The sequence below is a fragment of the Pistacia vera genome, unplaced genomic scaffold, assembly GCF_008641045.1.
Source record: "Pistacia vera cultivar Batoury unplaced genomic scaffold, PisVer_v2 Contig743, whole genome shotgun sequence".
In the NCBI taxonomy this organism is placed as follows: domain Eukaryota; kingdom Viridiplantae; phylum Streptophyta; class Magnoliopsida; order Sapindales; family Anacardiaceae; genus Pistacia; species Pistacia vera.
This window is the reverse complement of record NW_022196605.1, coordinates 52,022-77,441: the sequence shown is the minus strand read 5'-3', so window position 1 is coordinate 77,441 and position 25,420 is coordinate 52,022. Positions and strand designations below refer to the sequence as shown.

At 37.9% G+C, this 25,420-nt stretch overlaps 1 protein-coding gene, 1 long non-coding RNA gene and 1 pseudogene across 2 annotated transcripts; 2 read left to right on the top strand and 1 right to left on the bottom strand.

The window, feature by feature from the left end:
* Window positions 1-22: 22 nt before the first annotated feature.
* Window positions 23-10,552, bottom strand: LOC116115492 (protein FAM91A1). Its single transcript, XM_031401642.1, has 6 exons — window positions 10,541-10,552; window positions 10,389-10,480; window positions 9,908-10,290; window positions 1,853-3,467; window positions 774-1,183; window positions 23-412 (listed from the first exon to the last, which is right to left on the bottom strand). Exons 1-5 carry the CDS (start codon window positions 10,550-10,552, stop codon window positions 937-939), a joined length of 2,349 nt encoding a protein of 782 aa, XP_031257502.1. The 3' UTR covers window positions 23-412; window positions 774-936.
* A 937-nt stretch (window positions 10,553-11,489) lies between these two features.
* Window positions 11,490-13,412, top strand: LOC116115484. Its single transcript, XR_004125670.1, has 3 exons — window positions 11,490-11,624; window positions 11,923-12,351; window positions 13,324-13,412. It is a non-coding gene; the product is annotated as an uncharacterized LOC116115484 (long non-coding RNA).
* A 2,825-nt stretch (window positions 13,413-16,237) lies between these two features.
* LOC116115491 lies at window positions 16,238-23,933 on the top strand (annotated as a pseudogene).
* Window positions 23,934-25,420: the final 1,487 nt, after the last annotated feature.

The following is a 25,420-nucleotide window of genomic DNA, read 5'->3' as shown; positions in this document are numbered from 1 at the left end:
GGTCGGAGATGCAATGGCCCAAAGCCATCTAAACTGAAATTTATCAATATAATAATCAATTTTTCACAAGGCACCTTCTTGATAGATGTGGCATGAAAAAATGCTGATTTCTTTTATCGTATAAAAGATACACACCTAAAAATACATACCTTTTATCCAACTAAAACAAAAGCGGAGAGAAATAGCATATAAAAACCAAACCAAAAAGTTACATGAAGTTTCTTAGACTGCATCATGTCCGGACGTTTTTGCAAAAATGAATATGATCCCTTGCCTCCATACACCATATCCAACATTGATATCTATCCACAAGCTATTATTTCTCTTCTTCCATTACGCATTCCTAGTGGAGAGAAAGCTTGATCAGACAGCCATGAATCATTTTACAGCAAGAAAGATTGCGAGAACTGACCTGAATCAGAAATGGCTAATCTATCAGTCTAGGAAAATTATTATGCAAGTCAAAGAAAGGAAGCAAAATTAGGCTTCTGCATCTCAAAAACATTACAAGTGACAGCATTCAACATTTACGTGTTTTTTAGTTGAGAATCCAAAACAAAGGTTTCTTAAATGTATATGTAACTACCCCGAGTGAAACTTAAACAACGTTTTGGCCTTAGCACAAGGCTTTGAGCAATCTTTCCATGGCTGAACTTTTTCCTTCTCAGTTGTCGATCTCATGGAGAGATTTGGTTTTGATCTTTTGAAATAAGAAACTGATTTTCAAATTGGTGGCAAATTTTCTAATACACACTAAAAATCTCAGCACTTACCTTGAGACAAGCCCGAGCTCATGGACAGCAGCCAACTCCAAAGATAATGCAGAACCACCAAATTTGAGTAGAAGTGGCAGGAAGAATATGATAAGTTGGTGATTGCCTTTTGTTAGATAGGATAAATTCTTCTATACACATCCAAGCAAAGACTGAAAGAGTCCTATTTAGTAGCAGCAGATGCAGAGGCTGCAGCAGCCTCTGCTATTAAGGAAATTGGTTGGCGAGCCTGTAGGCAAGCACCTATGTCAAAGGGGTGCAACTCTGCACCATCGAAAAGAAGATTAACACCAGGTAATGTTACTTCTTGTCTGTCAGCTTCATCAGCTTCAGTTTTTACCATACTCACTGACGATGTTTCTTCAACAGGCCTCGTGGCAGCTTCATACACAGGAGTCAGAGCATAAGATCTGCAAACAAAATTAAATAATAATGGTTCAGCAGTGCTTTAAAAAGAAAAAAAATGTGTAGTCTTAAGAATTTCAGTTTCTGAAAGCACGTCACAACAGAAACATATATTACTGAAATAATATAGATGTAAACATAAAGAAGTTTTTCAGCTCTGGCCCCACCTAGTTTGACTGACATTTCAGTTTGGAACTCCCACTTTCATATTATATAATCAACTCTCCCAAAAATTCCTAATTAATCACACATCATTAGAGCAGAATTTTTTTCAGAAGTAGATGCCTATATGACCATCTTACGCATCTTTTGACAATATTGCATAAGACTTAATATTTGAAAATCCAGTACTAAGCCAAAAGAATCCCAAATCAAGAAAGTTTTTATAGGAGGGTGTTCATGTCACTGAGTTGAAACTTGGGTCAATGAAGGTAGGAGGTGAGGTGATTAAGTATAATTTACACAGAAACTCCCTCAGTCCACCAGAAAGTTCTAGCTAGTGCTCAATGACCAACTGATGGTTATATAGTATAATCCATGGAAAGAAGTATCATAATCAAGAGTTTATAGAACAAGTATTTTATGGGGAAGCACTGATATTTGGAAAAGAAAAACAATATGTTGAAGGAAGCCACCTACAAAAGAAAAAATATAGCATATTAATTAAGACACACCTCAAAATGCTACCATCAAAGCTCAAGACTTCAGTCCGACAACGCTGTCGACTAGCAAGTTTTAATCTCTGATACTCGCTCGTGGCTCCAGAGATTGGAGAAGAAGGGTCTACAAGTGGATTCCATCTTCCACTAGCATAGTTCATAAGTTGTTGAGATGAATCCTTTGATTGCTCTTTCTGGTATAGAAGTTTTGCGGCAGGACCTGTTGCCTGGTATTCAGCACAAACATCACGTAACCTTTTCCTAAGGCCTTGCATTGCATCATGATGCTCAGTGAGAGAATCTGCCTGAAGTAATTGTGATGACACAACCCTTTTGCAAATATTGTTGCATAATTTTGGACTAAAAAGCGGAATCCCAAATTCCACACTTAATGGGACCCAATCATACTTCTCATCATCAGGTGAAAAGTGGTCTGATTCTCTTTCTTTGAAAAGTTTTAATAGGCGAATATAACCAACCGTCCACAATTCTATCATATTTGCCAAATCAGTTAACAGAGTATTCAGTTTCAAACTTTCCTCTTCACCAAGTCCCAATTCATTTCCTATATGACCAATTGAACCATCCGAGTTCTTCAGGGGCAATGGTACATCCACAGTAACAACTCTTCCAGAATCATCAAGGTCATACCTACTTAGGGGCTGCACTATGACAGCTGAATACTTGAGAAGAGAGTTTAAACAGTGTAAGAGTATACCTCCCTTCACTAAATTTCCTTCAAACTTGCCTCCCAACCCTCCAATTGTAGAACCATCCCACGACCATATAAGGGCTTTCTCACAACCAGCCAATGGGGCAGGAAGCATGCGTAGACATTGTCCTTTCATGAGAACAACAGATACAGGGCCACTAGCCACAGTTGAATAGAGTACCAATTTCATCCATGGTGTCATAGATGAATGAGAGGGGGGACCAAAATGAATAGGACCTCTTGGTCCAGGAAAAACAGATGAATGAGGAAGAGGAATCATGGACACAACAATATCATAGTCACGAAGAAACAAGCGATCTAAAGTTGCTGGGGCCAGAGAAGCCAGGCTTTCACATCGCAAAATATCCACTCGATATTTCTTTTTCTTTCTTGAGGCTTCTTTTCCAACATCAGACTCTTCAATGGGTATCAGCTTCTCATCACTCTGGAAAGTTGGGTCGGATTTAGAGACTTCACTTAATGAACTATTGTCTTCTGATAAAGTAGCTGAAGATATCTCATCACCAGTTCCTCCAGGAACAGAATCATCCAAACCAGATTCATCATGAGGCCTAGAATTTATGGAATTATCAATACTGAGTCCAGCTTCATTTCTACCAAGGTATTCTGATTTGTCAGTCAATGTGAAATCAGCTATTAGAGCAGTAGCCTCATCAGTGTTTGAAGTTAACAGGCCCATCTTGTCACAATTTTCCTCTGTTCTGGCATCAGTGGAAACTCCACCTGACAGAAGGCATTCCAAGACACAACGAAGGCTGAATGCATGATTTGCAAATTCTTGCAATTCACCCTCAAATTTTGTTCCCTCTAACGTACTGAGATCCTTGCACAGATCTGCAATGCTACCATGACCTAATTTTCCAGCTTCGTATAATGTTACCGCATGAGATTTCAAGCCTGAAAAGGTAAAATGGACATAACAAACTATTCAGACAATAAAATAGAGATACACATGCATAAACAACATAGGTTCAGATGAAGTGGATAAAGAACCACATGACTTGCACATAAGCTGAAATGTTAAAGAGCTTAAACACTATTGTTCAGTACCAGCTTAAGCTCTTAGGTTGTTAGGTAACTTAATATTAAAGGTTCATAACATACAATTTATACCAAGTATATAACAAACCCAGAGTTACAGCTCTTGTTTACACTTATACGTTCTATATTAACTCTCTGAAGTCATTAAAATCTCACATTCTAGTCACACGACTGTTTGCGGTGAAATGGCTAAAATGGCTGATAGAATACACACCAACACAAGGCCAATGAGATAAAGCTAAAAAATTAGATAAAATACGACTAGACTCCTTTTTAACTACTGCCAGGTACAAATGGACTGGTGGACCAGCTTGACCCTGGATTGACTCTTGGATCCTCTTGCTTCAAGAGGTTGTTAGACCCCCCATACATAAGGTCTATAAATCCAAGGGCAGGGAAAGGAATAGGGATAAAGGGACACGTTAAGTGTGTGTTTGTTACAAGATGGTGAGGTGTGCAATAAGGGTTGTTAGGATTGATGAGTTTGTTAGGAGGTTAGACACATGGCTGTCAAAAGGGTTACAGAATGGAAGAATTAGCTTATAAAAGGGAGAGAGTGTGGGAGAGTAGGGTGTCAAGTAATATATTCTGGAATTGTTTGGAAGGTCCCCAGCTCCTCGAACTGCTGGGAACTATCTGTCATTTCATTTGTTCTGTTTCATGTTTACTCAGTATCCATCAATATAATCTGCTATTGCCTATTATTTGTGCATATTGTTTGTTCTGTGTATGTGTTGTTGGCTGTGAAACTCTGCATTGCAGGAGGTTCCCAACAGATTGGTATCAGAGCTAGAAAGAAAGACAACACACAAAAGGTCTCACACGAGGAATGGTCAAATCGAAGATGGAAGGTAGGATGGAAAATATGGAAAAGGAGATGAAGTCTGTGCAAGAGGATATGAGTTCAGTAAAAACAGATGTGGGAAGCCTCAAGGAGTACTTGACTGAGACGAGGGAATTGATGAGATTAAGAGCGGATAGGGATGAGAAACGATACCACGAAAAAGAAAAGTCTCCCTCAAATTCCGAGAATACAGAATCTGGGAATGACTGAGACCAGGGATAAGAAACAAGCAGGGAAAATGGGAAAGAAGAGAAGAAAGGCTGAAAACTGGAACTTCTGATTTTCAGTGGAGAAGACCCCTTTGGATGGACTTTTCGCGCCGATCGCTACTTCACTATCAACAAATTTGGGTCGTCGGAGATGGTTGAGGCCGCAGCAGTTTGCATGGAGGGTAGGGCATTGAACTGGTACCAGTGGATGGAAGGGAGAGAACCTTTCAAATCGTGGGATGAGTTCAAGGCTGCTCTAATCGCCAGATTCCGGCCATCCTTCCAAGGTTCTACGCATGAGGCACTGGTGGCGCTGAAACAACACTCCACCATGACTGAATATAGAGAGGATTTTGAATCCCATACGGCGTCGTTGAAGGACTTAGGTGAAGAGATATTGATGGGAGTCTTTATTAATGGGCTTAGAGAGGAAATAAGGGTTGAGTTGAGAGTGTTAAGGCCCAGCTCCTTGCAAGAAGTAATTGAGCAGGCCCATCGCGTAGAGGAAAAAAACTGGGTCATGGATAAGTGTCGGCCCAAAACATTCAAAGCCCAGGGTTCCAGGGAGAGCTACTCAAGGGCTTCTAGTAGCCCAGAACCAAATCGGCCCACATGGTGGTTCAACCCAGCACCGACACCGACCCGACCCGACCTAGTGGCCCGACTCATCAAAACCACCAGATCCAAGCTAGATTGCGTCTTCGCGCACATCCGCTAAGAAAGAGAGGACACCGGAAAATGCAAGCGCAAGTTTCCTAGGGGGATCAGGAGGAACCTTCCGACGTTTGTCCGAAGCTGATATCCAATACAAGAGAGAAAGAGGGCTTTGCTTCCGATGTGACGAAAAGTTTGGCCCCAATCACCGCTGTCGGAGCAAATCATTGCAGATCTTGTTGGTGTTGGATGAAGATGAATCTGAGAAGAGTGAAACTCCATCGGAAGTTGACGAAAATCACAACCAAGAGGGAAACGACTTAGCTCTATCCATGAACTCCATCGTGGGCATAACGTCAGACAAAACATTGAAGGTAAAGGGTCAGATTAAGGGTTTAGACGTAGTGGTGTTGGTAGACAGTGGCGCGTCACATAATTTCATTTCTCTGGAGTTGGTCGAGAGGCTTGGTATTGCAGTAGAAAAAGGGAAAATGTTTGGGGTGATGGTGGGAAACGAAGTCACTGTGAAAGGAGAAGCGATGTGTCGACAGGTCACTCTGGATGTGCAAGGGATTAAAATCAGGCAAGATTTCTTTCCCTTTGAGCTCGGGGGAGCTGACATTGTTCTGGGTATCACTTGGTTGAGTTCATTAGGGGATGTTTGTGCTAACTGGAAAAAGTTGACTATGAGCTTTGAGCTGGATGGAGGCAGAGTCAATTTACAAGGGGACCCTTCTCTGGTGAAGTCAGTTATCTCACTGAAATCAATGTTACGGACCATCAACAACAACGGGGGAGGATTCCTGGTGGAATGTTGCTCGCTGGAGGATAAATTCATGAATCCAGGGCAAAAAATCAGTCCACAAATTCAGGCAATACTAGATCAGTATCAACACCTTTTTTACCAACCTTCCAAACTCCCTCCGCACCGTACCCATGACCACGCCATAAACCTTAAAGAAGGCGCACCAGCCCCTAACATCCGACCCTATAGGTATCCTTATTTTCAAAAAAATGAATTGAAAAATTAGTGGAAGAAATGCTAGCTGCCCGTATTATCCAGACTAGTACCAGTCCGTTTGCCAGCCCGATATTGTTAGTCAAGAAAAACGATGGAAATAGGAGATTTTGCGTCGATTACAGGGGCCCTCAACGACATAACAATTCCCGACAAATTTCCAATCCCTACCATCGAAGAGCTGTTGGATGAATTGGCCGGGGCTACTATCTTCTCTAAACTCAATCTTCGGTTCGGATACCATCAGATCAGAATAAAGGATGAAGACGTCCCCAAAATAGCCTTTCGAACACATGACGGGCATTACGAGTTCTTGGTTATGCCGTTTGGCTTGAGCAATGCCCCCTCGACATTTCAGTCTTTGATGAACAGCATTTTTAAACCAGTTCTACATAAGTTTATGCTTGTTTTTTTTGACAATATTCTGATTTACAGTCTCGACTTGGAATCCCACATCAGCCACCTACAGCAAGCTCTTATGATTCTGGACGACAACGAATTGGTTGGGAATTTTAAAAAATGTTTATTCGGGCAGCAGAGGCTGGAATATCTGGGGCATCTAATTTCGGCCAATGGGGTTGAGGCCGATCCGCAGAAAATTGCTGCTATGGTTTCTTGGCCCACACCCACTAATGTGAAGAGTCTTCGCGGTTTTTTGGGATTAACGGGGTACTATCGCAAGTTTGTAAAGGGGTACGGCAGCATAGCCCAGCCACTCACAAGACTATTGAAGAAAAATTCTTTTAGTTAGGACCAAGAGGCGCAACAGGCCTTTCATGCCCTAAAAGAAGCCATGACTTCAGTCCCTGTTTTGGCAGCTCCGGATTTCAACTCTCCATTCGAGATTCACACAGACGCATCAGGCCAAGGTATGGGGGCTGTATTAGTTCAGAAAAGACGACCCATTGCTTGTTTAAGTAAGGCCTTCTCCCCTCAAGCTAAACAAAAATCAGTGTATGAGAGAGAGTTAATGGCTGTTGCGTTCGCGGTACACAAATGGAGTCCGTACTTATTGGGTAGGAAGTTCATCATTCGAACAGACCAGCGAAACCTCCAATTCCTCAAGGATCAGCGGATTAAAACCCCGGAACAGCAGAAATGGGTGTCCAAATTAATGGGGTTTTCGTTTGATATTCACTATTAGCCGGGAACCACTAATACGGTCGTTGATGCTTTATCTCGGCGAGAAGAGGAACCAGAATTATCATCTTTGACAGTGAGACAGTTTACGGAGTATGAGGATATGGCAACTGAGGCCCATCAGGACCCCAAGCTTCGACAGCTGATTCAAGATTTGGTTTTGGCACCCAACAGCAGACCACACTACAAACTTCGCCATGGCTGCTTGCTGTATAAGGACAGGTTGGTTCTACCCAAAGGTTCTCGATTCATTTAGAAATTATTAGCCGAATTTCACTCCAGCCCAACTGGTGGTCATTTCGGTTTCTTCAGGAGGTATAAAAGGGTAGCCAATGTAGTTTATTGGGTAGGCATGAAGAAAGATATCCAGAACTTTGTTCAAACCTGCACCATATGTCAAGTTAATAAACATTCAGCCTTGAAGTCGGCTGGACTACTTCGGCCACTTCCTATACCAACTCAGACATTCGAAGACTTGACAATGGACTTCATTGAAGGACTTCCAAGGGCCAAGGGGTTCGACACCATTCTTGTTGTAGTGGACCGATTAACTAAATATGGCCATTTTCTGCTCTTGTCGCACCCTTATACCGCCAAGGAGGTGGCCTTAATATTCATAAAAGAGATAGTGAAGCTTCACGGGTTCCCTCAATCCATCATTGCCGACAGAGACAGACTTTTCATGAGTCATTTTTGGCAAGAGATTTTCAGGGTATCCGGAACAGCTTTGAAATTTAGTTCCGCTTACCATCCACAAACGGATGACCAATCCGAAGTGGTAAACAGGTGCTTGGAGGCATACCTTCGTTGCTTTTGTAGCTCACAACCCCGTCAATGGCCGAATTGGCTGCCATGGGCTGAATTTTGGTACAACACAACATATCATCGATCCACCAAGATGACACCTTTCAAAGCCTTGTACGGCCGTGACCCCTCGATTCTCCTAAAGTTCACAGACTACCCTTCTCAGGTCGATGAAGTCAACCATCAGATCCGTGAGCGAAATGCCATCCTTCAGGACCTTAAACACAACTTGGAAGCAGCACAAGTTCACATGAAAACACAAGCAGATCGTCATCGACGGGAAGTTCAATTTTCTCCAAGAGAGTATGTGTATCTTCGACTACAGCCTTACAAATTTAAATCTCTGGCCACACGGTTGAATGAGAAACTGAGTCCTAGATTTTATGGGCCTTTCCGGGTCTCGGAGAAAATCGGCCAAGTAGCATACAAGTTAGAACTGCCCCAGCAACCCGTAATTCACCCTATTTTTCACGTATCCCAGTTGAAGCACAGCTTGCATAGCTCAGTTTCAGTACAGCCTCTGCCTTCCTGTCTCACCGATGACCTGGAACTGTAGGTTGAGCCTGCCAAGGTAATGGATGTGAGGTCTCTTATAGATGGCTCCACTGAGGTTCTCATTCGCTGGCACGATCTGCCTATTTTCAATGCCACGTGGGAGTCCTTTGATGTCATCAATGGCCAATTTCCTCAATTTCACCTTGAGGACAATGTGGCACTTCGAGGGGGCGGGTATTGTTAGACCTCCCATACATAAGGTCTATAAATCCAAGGGCAAGGGAAGGAACAGGGATAAAGGGACACGTTAAGTGCGTGTTTGTTACAAGATGGTGAGGTGTGCAATAAGGGTTGTTAGGATTGATGAGTTTGTTAGGAGGTTAGACACGTGGCTGTCAAAAGGGTTACAGAATGGAAGAATTAGCTTATAAAAGGGAGAGAGTGTGGGAGAGTAGGGTATCAAGTAATATATTCTGGAATTGTTTGGGAGGTCCCCAGCTCCTCGAATTGTTGGGAACTATCTGTCATTTCATTTGTTCTGTTTCATGTTTACTCAGTATCCATCAATATAATCTGTTATTGCCTATTATTTGTGCATATTGTTTGTTCTGTGTATGTGTTGTTGGCTGTGAAACTCTGGATCGCAGGAGGTTTCCAACAGTGTGAAACCAAATATGAAAGAAAATCTAAGAGAACCATCAAGAGAGCTCCCAGAAGAATGGATATAAACGCCTTTTTCAAGAGTAGCTGCTAGACCTTCTGGTTATTTTATCCTTTCCAGTGGGGAACTTTATCCACTTAACACTCCTCTTTCATAATAACATATCCAAGAGAGAAGATTGGCTAATCAAGTGATTCTTAGCTCAGAGAAAAATACCTCTCTGTCTGCTCATTCAAATACAAACAATAGTATATTAAAAGACTCTTAACCCATATCTATTTCCTCATGTATCATGAATCATGAATCCTAAAGCTTTAGATTTCAGCCGAGTGGCTGGAAGGTACCACATTCTATATTACATCAATAGCTGACACTGTAAAGTAGAAAACAGTACAACACATATTCACAACAGGAAAATGTAGAAATCTGACATTTGAAAGTAAAAAGGAACAGAAAAGGAAGGAGAAAAACCTGGTGAAACAGAACCCATCATAAGATATGATGTTATATTAGCATCAACAACAAAAGCTACGCGGACAAGGCCAGAAAGTGGTCCATAGCTTTCCGTTCCTGTAACATCTCCTTGTTGACCAATATCACCATCAGCAGAAATGCTTGCTGCGCCCATACTAGCAAGAGAAGCCTCATCATCATCACTGAGAGTGACTCTTGGAGTGTTAGGTACACTTGTATCCTGAAGAATGGATGCTGGGTCAATTACCTTTACTGCCCATCCCAATCGGCATGCAAAAGATGCAGCGGCTTGCAGCTGAGAAAGATCAGCCTGTAATGTTGTTGCCAGTTCAGCAACAGTGGCATTCTCGCTTGAAACAACAAAAACTGCATACAGTAACCTGAATAATGCATTTAATAGTAGTGGGATCTTAGTTTAAAATTAAGTTAACAATATTCCAATGATGAATAATATCATGTACTGAAATATCTCCCTTACTCCTCAATGGGGTCCTCATAAGACTGCTCCCTGTTGGAAACAAACCCTTCAAGCCTGGAAACTGAATCATCATAAATATTAAAATTTAACCTCTGAAGTCAAATTGCAAAAGCAGAGCTAAAAAACAAACTCCTCTTAGTTTATTATTAAACCTGTCCTGTCATTTCATCATACTAGTTAAAAACAATAAAAATTAAAAAACTCCACCCACCTAAACTCAAGCACAAAAATAAATTTTATTAAATCTCCATCAAGGCTGGTGTTGAGGATTAAAGGAATAATCCCTTGACTTCTTGCTCCAAAGCAATAAGTGTTGCCAACTAGGCTATTGCCTTAGGACAATTTAAAATAAAGTTTAAAAAATAAAAATACTTCCAAAGCATTTTTCAGTCTAACACCAGAGTAAGGAAGAAAGGGAAAGTAACAGTAACTCATGATATTTTTATTTATCTTTTAAAATTTAANACTAATTCGACAATTTCTATAGAATTGAGAAAGAGAGGACTCTAACAAAATAAATTTTATCAAAAATTAGATGACATAATAATGTTGAAGAATAGATTCGAGTGGAGAGAGTGGATCAAACCTGAAAGAGCAAAAGAGTAGATCGAGAAGCCTGATATCGGTACAGTGGTTAGGGTTTAAATCAGCTACGAGATCTAGTAGATGAAGAACTATAAATGGACCATTTCATTACTTACTTCATTGTTCTCGCAGTAGTTGGACCCATAAGAGTTACCAAACCCGTCACTTAGATGACCCAGATCCACCAATTTTACTTTTTTTTAATTTTATTTTATATCTCTATGACAATTCTTTTATCATAATTTATAAATAAAATTAATTACTGTCTTAATTACCATTTGTAATCTCTTCGTTTCAATATATCATAGATAGATATTCTCTGAACCTCTGTCAGTACTCAGCAACAAGTACTACCAAGTAACAACCGACAAGTCGGGCTAAGGTGTACTTTAGTGGAAGCACCAGAGTGGGCTTGACCCATATATAAAAGCCCAATTTACTTCAGTGGAAGCACCAGAGTGGGCTTGATCCATATGTAAGAAGCCCATGTTAAGTTTGGAGGTTCGAAAGCGCGGATAGGAAAGAACAAAAAGACCGCGTGCCGGCGCCCAGAGCCACACAGCACACTACACAGCCTCCAAAGGAGACCAAGACTTGGTGTCTCCATATTCTTTTCCTGTTTGCAGCTTCTTCTTCCCTCCGGTATCCTAAGTACAGTCCTTTCTCTGCTTTTCTGTATGTTCTATATCAATCCTCTATCTGTATCCTTTTTATTTTATTTTTTATTTTTTTGGTTTGGTTATTAATCTCTGACACCGTAACTTAGTGCGCTTTCATCTCTATAGTTAGTTTGGCCTCGCTGCTGGGCCAAAGCTTGCAAGCAGTAATTAACTAATGATCTCTGTGCTATTTTCATATAGATTAGTTTCATTTTAGCTGTTGAAAGATTGATACGAAATTGATTTTGATTTGATATAAGCTAATTAAAGCGGTTGATTTGGGTGAATAGGGGGGGAGAAAATGGCTTTGGGACTTATATTAGGGATAGGGAGAGCAATGCGAAGGAAAAGTACATCATCACTTGACATTCGCTCGTCGAAACGCGGCCCGCGAGATTATTACAAGGGAAAGAATTGCGAGCCAACTGGTTTCCATACTCGCAAAGGTTCGATTGTTTTTACTTCCATTTGCAATTTCTCCATTCCAGCTTAAATGTGTTTGTTTGATAATCCAGGGATTTAGAAGAGTGATGATAATTGTTTGAGTTCAATGAAATGTACTGAAAAGTTATTAGAATTCATGAAAACTTATAATTTTACATGCTCACCGCGTTTATAGTTTTCGTCTGCTTTGATTTAACTGGACAATTAATGCAGGTGGTACGTTGTGGTGCAAGTGAAACGCCCAACTTTTGGTTCCTGATTTGACTGACTTCGATGTGAGATTCTATTCTATTTCTTTCTTTTATTTATTTTCCTGTTCATTAGATTTGTATGCGTTAGGTGCAAATATCGGTTGTTGTTGGGAATTATCGATGTTTCATTATAAGTTTTCATACAAGATTTAGGGATTGTTATCCTCTTCATTGTCTATTTGCCTACAAGAATTTTAAAACCTTCCTCAATTTTTTTTATGTTGTCTTAGGGTTGAGATGCTGAGCATGAGCTTTGCCATAGGCCTTGTACCTTCAATTTAGTTTTAGAGCAAGAAATACTTTGCAAAGGATGGTGTTAGTTTTCTTCAGTAGTTCATAGCGTTAGGGTTCAATTTCGTTAAAGCTTGTGTTTTGTAATCAAGAGTTCATGTCTCACACATGAGGTTTACCTCAAGTTTTGAATTAGGTATGGAATCTTTGTGACGCCAGTATTGAGGGTTTGGACTTCTGATCGCATGAACACACTAGGGATTTTCCCTCCCCTGGATTCCTTAAAAGATGGTGCCAATGATTGTTCTGTCTCAGCTGTCAAATAGGATTTTTGTGCCATCAGTTCAACTCCTAGACTTCATTTTCTTGAACTTTGAGCATTATCAACAACCAAAGGCATCCTCCTCCACACATATGCAGTCTGCAAATTAGTTGCTGTGTTTATTAGGGAACTCCAATCCGCACACGTGGAGCAATTACCTGCCTCTCTCTTGATTAGGTTTCTGAGGGAGGATCTAATATGACTAACATTACCTATTTTTGAAAGGATAATTGGACATCTAAATCTGACCTAGTTCTGAATGGACCTCTATTCTAAGAATGGCCTAGAAAAGGTAGTTGCATATTTGACACTGCTACCTTTAGAAATGGCTATTTTTGTTTCCGGCAAAAGATTTGAGCTCTCATGTTAATTAGCTATTGAATATTTACTTTGATGAAGTCTTTTCATGTATGGTTGATACGAATTGCTCTTCGTGCATGCAGCTCAAGCCACATTGTCACAGTGCCTGATGGAAGTCAAAGCAGCTGAGACTGCTGAATCAGGAATATAGTTTAATAAAGCGAGAAAGGGCGTCTGACCTTTTCCAACTGCTGTATTCCTCTGCAATGTATTCAATTAGCAAATGACTCTGTGACTTGAAACTATAGAGTCACTTGGTAGTTTCCATGCTTCTCTTCTTGTTCTAAAATGTGACCGTTGTCAGTTATTTGTCAATTATGATTGTTTAAGAACGTCCTATAATGGAAACAATTTACAGAAACTTGTTGAGATTGTATGGTTAGTCGGATAAAACTAATATGCTACATTGGTGTGGTCATACATTAGATCAAAGGTAGATTGCAACTGCTAGTCTCATTAACATTAAAACTCAGTGATGCTGTTATTTCTGCTTACATCGAAGTCAAATGTATGTTTTTTTGAATATGTTTCAAAATGTTACTAGATTCTCTGCGCTGAAATTCTGGATTAATATAAGATCCTGTAATTTTGTCAGGCAGGTTCAGCGTATCACATTTGGAAATATATCTAAAGTGCCTTGGTTTTTCTCAAGGGATAAGCATAGAATACTCAGGCCAACGACTCAATCCCAAACAATTTCTGTATCCTCCTTTGTGATTAACAAATCCATATTTTACACATGCAATTTCTACAAATGGGTCTAATGACGCCATGAGATAAGTAGTGTGTAGGGTTGGGAGGTCATTTTCTACAAGTGTGGATGGAGAAATATCTACGATTTGGGTAAGAGAGGGTGAGTGAGACGGCCCTCGTTACAGATGGAGTATGGGCATGGGGATGGCCGGAGGGGGATGGGGGTTGTGGCAGGGGCGCATTTAATGAATGACGTCCACTCAATTTTTTTAAAATTTCGGATTTTATATTTATATTATATTTATTTAAATTTTACCCCTATAATAAACTTTGAGATTTCCCACTCAATTTATGCATTACACGCACCGCCAGGGTTTTTTTCGTAGTAACGCATCTGTCTTCATAATATTCACCTTCTTTGCATACTTTGCGAGCAAACACTTATTCCACGGAGTCTCTTCTTAATGCAATGTTCAATGATCCTGCATGATGTTCAAAAATTAGGAAAGCAGCAATGTCAACGATAAATAAAGCTTCATCAAGAGTTTTAAATTGTTTCAGCTATCCGGAGCTGACTTACAATGAAACATGCATTAAAAAACTCAATTTGACTTTCTAAGATCAAGTACTATGCTAATGAAATGAAACAAACAAGTAAAAGCCACTTCTAACCTTCTGTGCCACTCTTCTTTAGAAGTAAGAGTGGCTTGAAGTCTTTTTGGGAGATTCTCCCACGACATTCTTCATTGATAGCTTTCAAAATCAACTGTTCCTCAATTGTATTTGGAATGCGCTGCATTTTCACCAATCAGTTGATCCACTCCCTGCGCATAGATCACTAACCATTGTAACTAATAAGTTGCTGTTTTCGAGACAACTCCAACAGTAACTACGAGCGTTTCAACGTTTAAGTCAAATTTAAGATTAAAAAAAGCACTAATTCGACATTTCTATGAATTGAGAAGGAAGGATTCTAACAAAATAAATTTTACCAAAATTAGATGACATAATATGTTGAAGATAATTCGAGTGGAGAGATGGATCAAACCTGAAAGAGCAAAAGTAGAGTCGAGAAGCCTGATATCGGTACAGTGGTTAGGGTTTAAATCAGCTTCGAGATCTAGTAATGAAGAACTATAAATGGTGAATTGCATGCATGACTGTATATATGTATTATTACACCCTCAGCCACAGGCCTGACCATTTCATTACGACTTCCTTGTTCTCGCAGTAGTTGAACCGTAAGAGTTACAAACCCTCACTTAGATCAGTAGATGACCCAGATCCACCAATTTTATCCTTTTTTTTTTTTTTTTTTTTTTTTTTCTCTACGAAAATTATTTTGTCATAATTTAGAAATAAAATTAATTACTGTCTTAATTACCATACGTAATCTCTTAGTTTCAATATTCTAGGGTGTTTCAAAAGAACCGATTGAAACTAGAATCGACGGGTACTTGGGGTTTGGTTTCGGTTCCTACCAACCGTCATCAATGGGTAGGTTTCGATTCCAAATTTTTGGAACCGTTACTGTGCGATTCCAATTCCAGTTTCTATAGTTAGGAACCGAAACCAAACCGGGAACCAAGACTAATATAAAATAAAATAAAGAGTAGGGGGGTTATAAAAACTTTTGTAGAAAAAGTGATGTATACATTTATATTTATATTTCATACATTTAAAATAAGTTGATTTGACTTCTGAGAACCTATCTTTACAAAGTAATAGAGTTTTTAATTTTAATTTATTATTTGTATTTTATTTTTGTTAACAAGTTCCAAGTGGGGTGTTATTGTAAGTTTTTATGGGTTTTTTTGCTATTTTAAAAACTTTTGAGAGTCACGAATTTTACAGGGTACCCAGAATCAAAACCGAAACTATTGTTACAGGTTTGGTTCTAGGTACCTAGACTGAAACTATTGGCTTCGTGTTTGGATTCCGATTTTAAATTTTAAATAACTGTCGATTTTGGTTCCTTAAAAAATACAGAGTATTGGGAACCGAACACTCCTAAATATATCATAGATAAGTATTCTCTGAACCTCTCAGTAACAGTACTATCAAGTAAACACGCCAAGTCGGGTTAAGGTAACTTTAGGGGAAGCACCAGAGTGGGCTGACCCATATGTAAAAACCCAATTTACTACAGTGGCCAACAGAGGGCTTGATTCACATGTAAGAAGCCCAAGTTAAGTTTGCAGGTTCGAAAGCGCGGATAGGAAGAACAAAAACTGCGTGCCGGCGCCCAGAGCTACACAATAACACAACGCACTACACAGCCTCCAAAGGAGACCAAGACTTGGTGTCTCCATATTCTTTTCCTCTTTGCAGCTTCTTCTTCCCTCCGGTATCCTAATACAGTCCTTTCTCTGCTTTTCTGTATGTTCTTATCAATCCTCATCTGTATTCTTTTATTTTATTTTTTATTTTTGGTTTGGTTATTAATCTCTGACACCTTAACTTAGTGCGCTTTCATCTTTATGACAGGATTTACGCATAGACTGTGGAAACAGAACTTTGTAATGGCTCTTAGTTTTGAGGTAGAGCGTGAATTTTTGCTGTTCCCTTTTTCTTTTTTTTTACTAGATGACACGCATATACAAACACAAGTAGTTCATATTAAGAACGTTTGTGTGGATATGGCATTGTTGACAATTATTGTTATGGGAAAATGAGAGGAAGCCAGATATATGCATTATCCGAATGGAAGTTTGTTCTGGTTGCTCTACTCATTCTCTAGCATTATATGATTTTAATTTCACTCTCGTGCTTTTTGTGAATGTTAGCATGGTCATGTGACAAAACTCTAGGAGATATTCAGATTGTCAAAATTAATGTAATATCATCAAGTTTGTTTTCTATTTTTCTGGATAGATAATGTAATTAAGCCATGATCATTTGTTGATAGATGATATTTGGGAGGAAATAATTTATTTTTATGGTGAGAAATGTTTTCCTCCTTCTCTTATTTTTTGTACACACCTTCATTGCTCACAATTTGAACTGAGGCGCGATTGTTTTGTTGTGGTTAATTGTTTTTATTTTGTTGCTGATTTTTGGAATTTTTTTGACTTTTTCGTTTTAGGTTCTGGGAAGGTTTAATCGTGCCCGTGCAGCTCAATTGACTCTCCCTCATTTTGTTTGCCAAACCCCTCTGTTTATGCCTGTGGGGAACACAGTTAGAGTTTCATTTATCATTTATAAGTCAGCATATGTCTCTATTACTCGAGAATATTGTTCTTGGAACTTTATCATCATTATTTTAGTTTAGTCTAAAGAAGAGAGGATATGTATCTTAAATGGAAATACATTTCTATGAAAATAAAGTTTTAGAAATCTTTCTCATTGCTGTCATTTACATATTGTAAGAAGTATGCCAAAGAACACCAGACTTATAACATCATATGTATCTTCATCATTTGGTCTTCCTGGTCAAGGCATAAGGGGTTTGACACTAATCAGCTTGAGGAGATTGGCTGTCAAATAATTCTTGGGAATACATATCATGGCACTTCGTCCTACATCTGAGGCTATTGATGAATGGGTGGTCTCACAAATTTATGAATTGGCCTAGAGCACTGCTTACTGATTCGGTGCTTTCATGATGTTTATCTTATATTTTAATACTGTTATATCATCTTTAATTAATTGTATGCTTGTTGTTTATCCTGATTTCTGCTTAGGTGAAGTTGCTTGTATTTAATATATTTATACCTTGACAGCATGGCCTTTTATCGTAGAGTGAGTCAGTAAGGTTGGTATTCATCCCCTCACTCTAGGTTTATACTTCACTACTTATAGGTTTATAAGTTTCTGCTTTGCATTCCCATATTCTACTATATTTATTGTCTGCATACCAATTGTATGCAAACTATGTTTTTTTCGCCTAATTTAATGTCATACATCCTGTCATATCTCTTTTTTTCTCCAAATGATGAGTATCTAGCTTTTCATTTTCATAGTCTTTAGGTATTCTCAATAATATTCCTAACAACTTATGTTTTAAAGTTTACATAAAGATGTTCTCAATAGAGATAATCATGATCCTAAGGAATCTCTTAATGCCATATGTGCACTTCTGTAAATCTTTGTGCTGCAGAAAATATTCAGGTTTAATGAATCGGTGGTTAACACTTATTGCTTTATTTCAGGTTTCTCTTCTGCATTTAGCTGACATCACTGAAAAGGTTGTAACGTTTCAGTAATTGTTCATTTTTGTTTAAGGAGTGACTCAAAAATTATGAATGTGGTTAGCAGACTCTAATGGATTATCTATGAGAGCTAGCATTGTTTCGATTTAATTACTAATTTTTTCTATGGGGCATCTTGAAGAAAACTGGAACGATAAGCTTGATTTAGATGCATATGTATAGGTAATCCACGATAGTTTTCGGTTGATCTCTCTCTTTTTGTTCTTACACATGAGAACTCTTCCGCATAGATCTAAAATTACCATGTAGATTCAACTTGTTTCCTTTATAACATCATTTCATTTTTTAGTTGATTGGGTTTCGTGCCAATGTAGTACAGTATACTTTCATGCGAATGCTTAATTACTTTGCTAGTTTCTTTATTGATGCTTTTCCTCTTTAATTTATTCTGCTCCAAGCTTTTCGAAGAATTGGATTATGTTGCTAATTCATGTTTTAAATTGTTACTTCTTTCTTAATTCAGTCGCCGGTTGACGGAAAGCCATGCTCTTAACACCTGAGGAATCAATTCAATTCAAGTAGTACATCTGTTTTATGTGGTTTTGCTTGTTTTGCAACTTTTTTAATGTAATCTGAAATTTTTCTATTGTGCATCTCTTGTTATCTGAATTCAACTACTGTTTTGTCGCCAGTTGACAGAAAGCCAATGGTTTTGCAACTTTTATATATATTGGTGGTATCAAAATGGTACTCCATCATATTAATTTTAGTATCGTTTATAATCACTAATATATGGTCTTGCAATTCTATCATTTACAATGAGTCCTCCATTTTGATACCACCAATATAGGCACTCCTTGAGATCTAATTTCTTAACTTGGAGTATTTTGTTATCATCCATTAATTAAACATCATTTTGCTGTAAAAAGAAAAAAAGTATAGATGTCAAGTTCGACATTTTGAAGATGCCTTAATTTGTTGCTGTCATTGATTTTGTTCTTATATATACAATTGCCCTCTCTGTGGAACATGGTTCTTGCACAATAAGCCTTCTTTGAATAAGCTGTCTATGCTCTCTTCTGTTTTTCTAAAGTAGCTTTTTCTTCCAATCCTTTGCTGTATGGCATCAAGTGAAATTTGAAATAAGGTGCAACTGTTATTCTCATGGGATAAATATTACAAAAGTTTACATGCAGTCAACTTTTTTCTTCTTAAGTGTTTATTGCATGTGTCTTCTCTTCCCTTATGATCCTGAGAACAGAATTGGAGCAGATATAATATGGCTCTTGATGATGTATAAAACTACCATTACTGGTCCACGAATTGAGGAGGCCATGTATCGCACCCTTCGCTGGATTGACAGATGTATAGCAGGTGATTTGTATATTATTTATGTCACTCATGTTTATTACAAAAATAGATCAAAATACAAACAAGAAGTTATAAACTGATAGAACAACCTGCAAATCAATTCACACACAGCCAAAATACAAGAACTGAAGCTGAAACAAACATTCTGATAATCCTCAATCTGTATATTAATCAACAATCTGGAAATCACAATGAAGAAAATGAAATAAGAGCAGTAGCCGGATAGTCCTAGCATTTTGGAGCTAGGACCTCCATTGTTTACTCTTAAAAGAACGCTTAACTCTCTCGTTAAATCTCAACAATATATACTAAGTTTTTCCTGTAACTACTACCCTCACACAATTCTCACACCCATATCACGCATACACCACGTGGACTATAACCCCTTAACCAACAATCCTCAATGTCTATTATGTCCCTTAATTGAGTACACCTTATGCACAGCAGACCTATCATAAACTTACAGGAAAAAATTTTGTAGTTGATCCAAGTTTTAGTGGTGCAGTGTTCCTGTTGCACCACTTATAACTGGTCCAGTCTTTTTGGTCTATAATCGTTCTTAGTCTTAGGAGCTTAGGCTTTCTGTACTGGGTTGAGTTAGTTGACTAGTATATGGAATTCATACTAATGCTTGATGTCATTTATTGATAACATTCATGCTCTGTCTTTCATCCATTCAATTGATTCCTTCTACTTTTCATTTATTAACCAACTATGTTTCTTACATATGCATATACCATGTTGAATAAGTTGGTTAGTGTAGCGAATTGAAATTTCCAGTTTTCCTCTCTTTCTATCTGCAATCATACCTCACTATTAATGTTTTGATGGAGTTGCTTAAACTTTTTGCTGGATTGACATGTGGACAGCTCACAAGAGACCACATGAACAGAACTTATTTGGTATTGTACAAGGTGGTTTAGATCCTGTGCTAAGGTGAGTCTCACTAATTGTTATCTTGCTGCTGTTAATTTACTGGGCAATGCATACTTCTTTCCTTTATTAGTAGGCACTTCCTGTACTAATACTTGTTTGTTGTCACAACTTTTTGTAATCAGGGATATATGTGTTAGAGGCTTGGTGGATCGGAATTTACCTGGGTATGTGTACTTTCCTTCAATGAATAGTGTTCAGGTCCAAGGCCAGAAGTAATCAACTATGGACTTTTCTTTGCTCATTTTAAGACAAGAAAAATAAACATCTCCATGGAATACTTCTTCAAATTATTTTATGCTCTCCCTTGTGCAGTGTGATAGGGTTAAACAGTATACAACCTTTTAGGATGTAAGATAATTTGCAATTGTGCACAATATTGAAATTAGCAACTTAAAGCTTTCCCCTTTTGCTTTTTGATAATCGTTCTTTGTTTACTTTCAGGCTAACGGTCAATTAAGTTCTCAGTTTCCAGTTCAAAATTCATTTTACAGTGGTCTTAAGATATATTCCTTACTTCATTTTTGGCGTTGGCTTGACATTGTAGCATTGTGTTTCTTTGATCAAGGAGTTGATTGACCAGTCTTACTTCTGTGACAGCTATGCTATTGGTGGTCTTGCAGGCGGTGAAGATAAGGATTCCTTTTGGCGTGTTGTCGCCCAATGTACTGCTGCATTGCCTGAGGATAAACCAAGATATGTTATGGTACAAATGACAGTTTGTTATTTTATCCTTACTTCATTCAAACTATCTGAGACTCTAATAAAAATCACTTGATTTACCTATATAATGGTACTTTTACATGTGATATTTCAGGGAGTTGGGTATCCGCTGGATATTGTAGTTTGCAGTGCTTTGGGTGCTGACATGTACGACTGTGTCTATCCAACTCGCACTGCTCGTTTTGGCACTGCTCTCGTACCTGAGGTGAGGGATTCATCTTTGATATTTAGTTAAAATATGTTAACGGCCTTCCTTTACAGTGGGGGACATTGAATCCTGAGGACTATTTTGTGTACTTTGAATATATATACAAATGGTATTTTCCCGCAATCATGTCCATTTTGTATTGCTTGAAGACACGGCTGCAGTGGAACTGGTTACTTCTTAATATTTTCAACAAGGAGACCAAGACACCGGGTGTTCCATACTTCTTTTCCTCTTTGGCAGCTTTCTCTTCCCGGTATCATAAGTTACAGATCCTTTCTCTGCTTTTCTGTATGTTCTATATCCCTCTATCTGTATTCTTTTTATTTATTTTTTATTTTTGTGTTGGGTAGTTATCTCTGACACCGTAACTTAGGGCGCTTTCATCTTTATTGACAGGATTTACGCATAGACTGTGGAAACAGAACTTTGTAATGGTCCTTAGTTTTGAGGTAGAGCGTGAATTTTTGCTGTTTCCTTTTTCTTTTTTTTTACTTAGATGACACGCATATACAACAAACAAGTAGTTCATATTAAGAACGTTGTGTGGATTATGGATGTTGACAATTTATGTGGTAGGGATATGAGAGGAAGCCAAGATATATGCATTATCCGAATGGAAGTTTGTTCTTGGTTGCTCTACGTCATTTCTAGACATTATATGATTTTAATTTCACTCTCGGCTTTTGTGAATGTTAGCATGGTCATGTGACAAAACTCTAGGAAGATATTAGATTGTCAAAAATTAATGTAATATCATCAAAGTTTGTTTCTATTTTTCTGGATGATAATGTAATTAAGCCATGATCATTTGTTGATGATGTATTTGGGAGGAAATAATAATTTATTTTATGGTGAGAAAATGTTTCCTTCTTTATTTTTTGTAACAACCTCATTGCTCACAATTTGAACGAGGCCGATTGTTTTGTTGTGGTTAATTGTTTGTATTTTGTTGCTGATTTTTGGAATTTTTTTGACTTTTCGTTTTAGGTGGGGAAGGTTTAATCGTGCCCGTGCAGCTCAATTGACTCTCCCTCATTTTGTTTGCCAACACCTCTGTTTATGCCTGTGGGAACACAGGTTAGAGTTTCATTTATCATTTATAAGTCAGCATATGTCATCTATTACTCGAGAATATTGTTCTTGGAACTTTATCATTCATTATTTTAGTTTAGTCTAAAGAAGAGAGGATATGTATCTTAAATGGAAATACATTTCTATGAAAATAAATGTTTTAGAGAAATCTTTCTCATTGCTGTCATTTACATATGTAAGAAAGTAGCACAAAGAAACGACTTATAACTCTATGTATCTTCAATCATTTGGTCTTCCTGGTCACAGGGACAATAAAGGGTTTGACAACTAATCAGCTTGAGGAGATTGGCTGTCAAATAATTTGGGAATACATATCATTGGCACTTCGTCCTACATCTGAGTTATGTGAATTGGGTGGCTTCACAAATTTATGAATGGCTAGAGCACTGCTTACGATTCTGGTGGCTTTCAGATGGTTATCTTAATATTTAATTACTGTTATATCATTCTTTTAATAATGTATGTTGTTGTTTATCCTGATTTCTGCTTGAGGGTGAAGTTGCTTGTATTTAATATATTTATATACCTTGACAGCATGGCCTTTTATCGTAGAGTGAGTCAGTAGGTTGGTATTCATTCACCCTCACTCTAGGTTTATACTTCACTACTTATTAGGTTTATAAGTTTCTGCTTTGCACTCCCTATCTACTATATTTATTGTCTGCATACCAATGTATGCAAACTATGTTTTTTTCGCCTAATTTATATGTCATACATCCTGTCATTATCTCTTTTTTCTCCAAATGATGAGTATCTAGCTTTTCATTTTCATAGTCTTTAGGTATTCTCAATAATATTCCTAACACACTATGTTTTATAAGTTTACATAAAGATGTTCTCAATAGAGATATCATGATCCTAAGGAATCTCTTAATGCCATTAGGTTGCACTCTTGTAAATCTTTGTGCTGCAGAAAATATTCAGGTTTAATGATACGTGTGGTTAACATTTATTGCTTATTTCAGGTTTCTCTTCTGCATTTAGCTGACATCACTGAAAAGGGTGTAACGTTTCAGGTAATTGTTCATTTTTGGTTTAAGGAGTGAGTCAAAAAGTTTAGAATGTGGTTAGCAGACTCTAATGATTATCTATGACGAGAGCATTGTTTCGATTTAATTATACTTTTTTGCTATGGGCATCTTGAGAAAACTGGAACGATAAGCTTGATTTAGATGCATATGTATAGGTAATCCACGAGTTTTCTGTTGATCTCTCTCTTTTTTGTTCTTACACATGAGAACACTTCCGCATAGATCTAAAATTACCATGTAGATTCAACTTGTTTCCTTTTAAACATCATCTTTCATTTTTTTAGTTGTTTAGGTTTCTGTCCAATGTAGTACAGTATACTCATGTCTGCGAATGCTTAATTACTTTGCTAGTTTCTTTATTGATGCTTTTCCTCTTTAATTTATTCTTGCTCCCAGCTTTTCGAAGAATTGGATTATGTTGCTAATTCATGTTTAAATTGATACTTTCTTTCTTAATTCAGTCGCCGTTGACGGAAAGCCAATGCTCTTAACACCTGAGGAATCAATTCAAATTCAAGTAGGTACATCTGTTTATGTGTGTTTGCTTGTTTTGCAACTTTTTTAATGTAAATCTGAATTTTTCTATTGTGCATCTCTTGTTATCTGAATTCAACTATACTGTTTTGTCGCCAGTTGACAGAAAGCCATGGTTTTGCAACTTTTTTATATATATTGGTGGTATCAAAATGGAGTACTCTCATATAATTTTAAGTATCGTTTAAATCACTATATATGGTCTTGCAGATCTTATCATTACAATGGAGTACTCCATTTTGATACCACCAATATAGGCACTCCTTGAATCTAATTTCTAACTTGGAGTATTTTGTTACATCCCATTAATTAAACATCATTTTGCTGTAAAAAGAAAAAAAGTATAGATGTACCAAGTTCGACCATTTTGAAGATGCCTTAATTTGTTGCTTGTCATTGATTTTTGTTCTTATATATACAATTGCCCTCTCTGTGAACATGGTTCTGCACAAAAGTCTTTTGAATACACTGTCTATGCTCTCTTCTGTTTTCTAAAGTAGCTTTTCTTCCAATCCTTGCTGTATGGCATCAAGTGAAATTTGAAAAAGGTGCAACTGTTATTCTCATGGGATAAATATTACAAAAGTTTACATGCAGTCAACTTTTTTCTCTTAAGTGTTTATGCGTGTGTCTTCTCTTCTCCTATGATCCTGCAGACAGAAATTGGAGCAGATATAATTAATGGCTCTTGATGATGTATAAAACTACCATTACTGGTCCACGAATTGAGGAGGCCATGTATCGCACCCTTCGTGGATTGACAGATGTATAGCAGGTGATTTGTAATATTATATGTCACTCATGTTTATTACAAAAATAGATCAAAAATACAAAAAAGAAGTTATAAACTGATAGAACAACTGCAAATCAATTCAACACACAGCCAAATACAAGAACTGAAGCTGAAACAAACAATTCTGATAATCCTCACATCGTATAAATCAAACAATCTGGAAATCACAATTGAAAGAAAATGAAAAAGAGCAGTAGCCGGATAGTCCTAGCATTTTGAGGAGCTAGGACCTCCATTGTTTACTCTTAAAAACGCTTAACTCTCCTCGTTAAATCTCAACAATATATACTAATTTTTCCTGTAACTACCCCTCACACACAATTCTCACCCATATCACGCATACACCACGTGGACTATAACCCCTTAACAAACATCCTCAAGCATTACTTTCAATTTGACTTTCTAAGATCAAGTACTATGCTAATGAAATGAAACAAACTAACAAGTAAAAGCCACTTTCTAACCTTCTGTGCCACTCTTCTTTAGAAGTAAGAGTGGCTTGAAGTCTTTTTGGGAGATTCTCCCACGGACATTCTTCATTGATAGCTTTCAAAATCAACTGTTCCTCAATTGTATTTGGAATGCGCTGCATTTTCACCAATCAGTTGATCCACTCCCTGCGCATAGATCACTAACCATTGTAACTAATAA

What these genes read in the sequence shown, in the direction of transcription:
- LOC116115492 (XM_031401642.1), bottom strand. An exon ending in GATGGGTTCTGTTTCACCAG is followed by an intron (nt 3,468 to 9,907) that starts GTTTTTCTCCTT and finishes TTACCTTTTCAG; the next exon opens with GCTTGAAATCTCATGCGGTA. An exon ending in TTTGATGGTAGCATTTTGAG is followed by an intron (nt 1,184 to 1,852) that starts GTGTGTCTTAAT and finishes TTTTGTTTGCAG; the next exon opens with ATCTTATGCTCTGACTCCTG.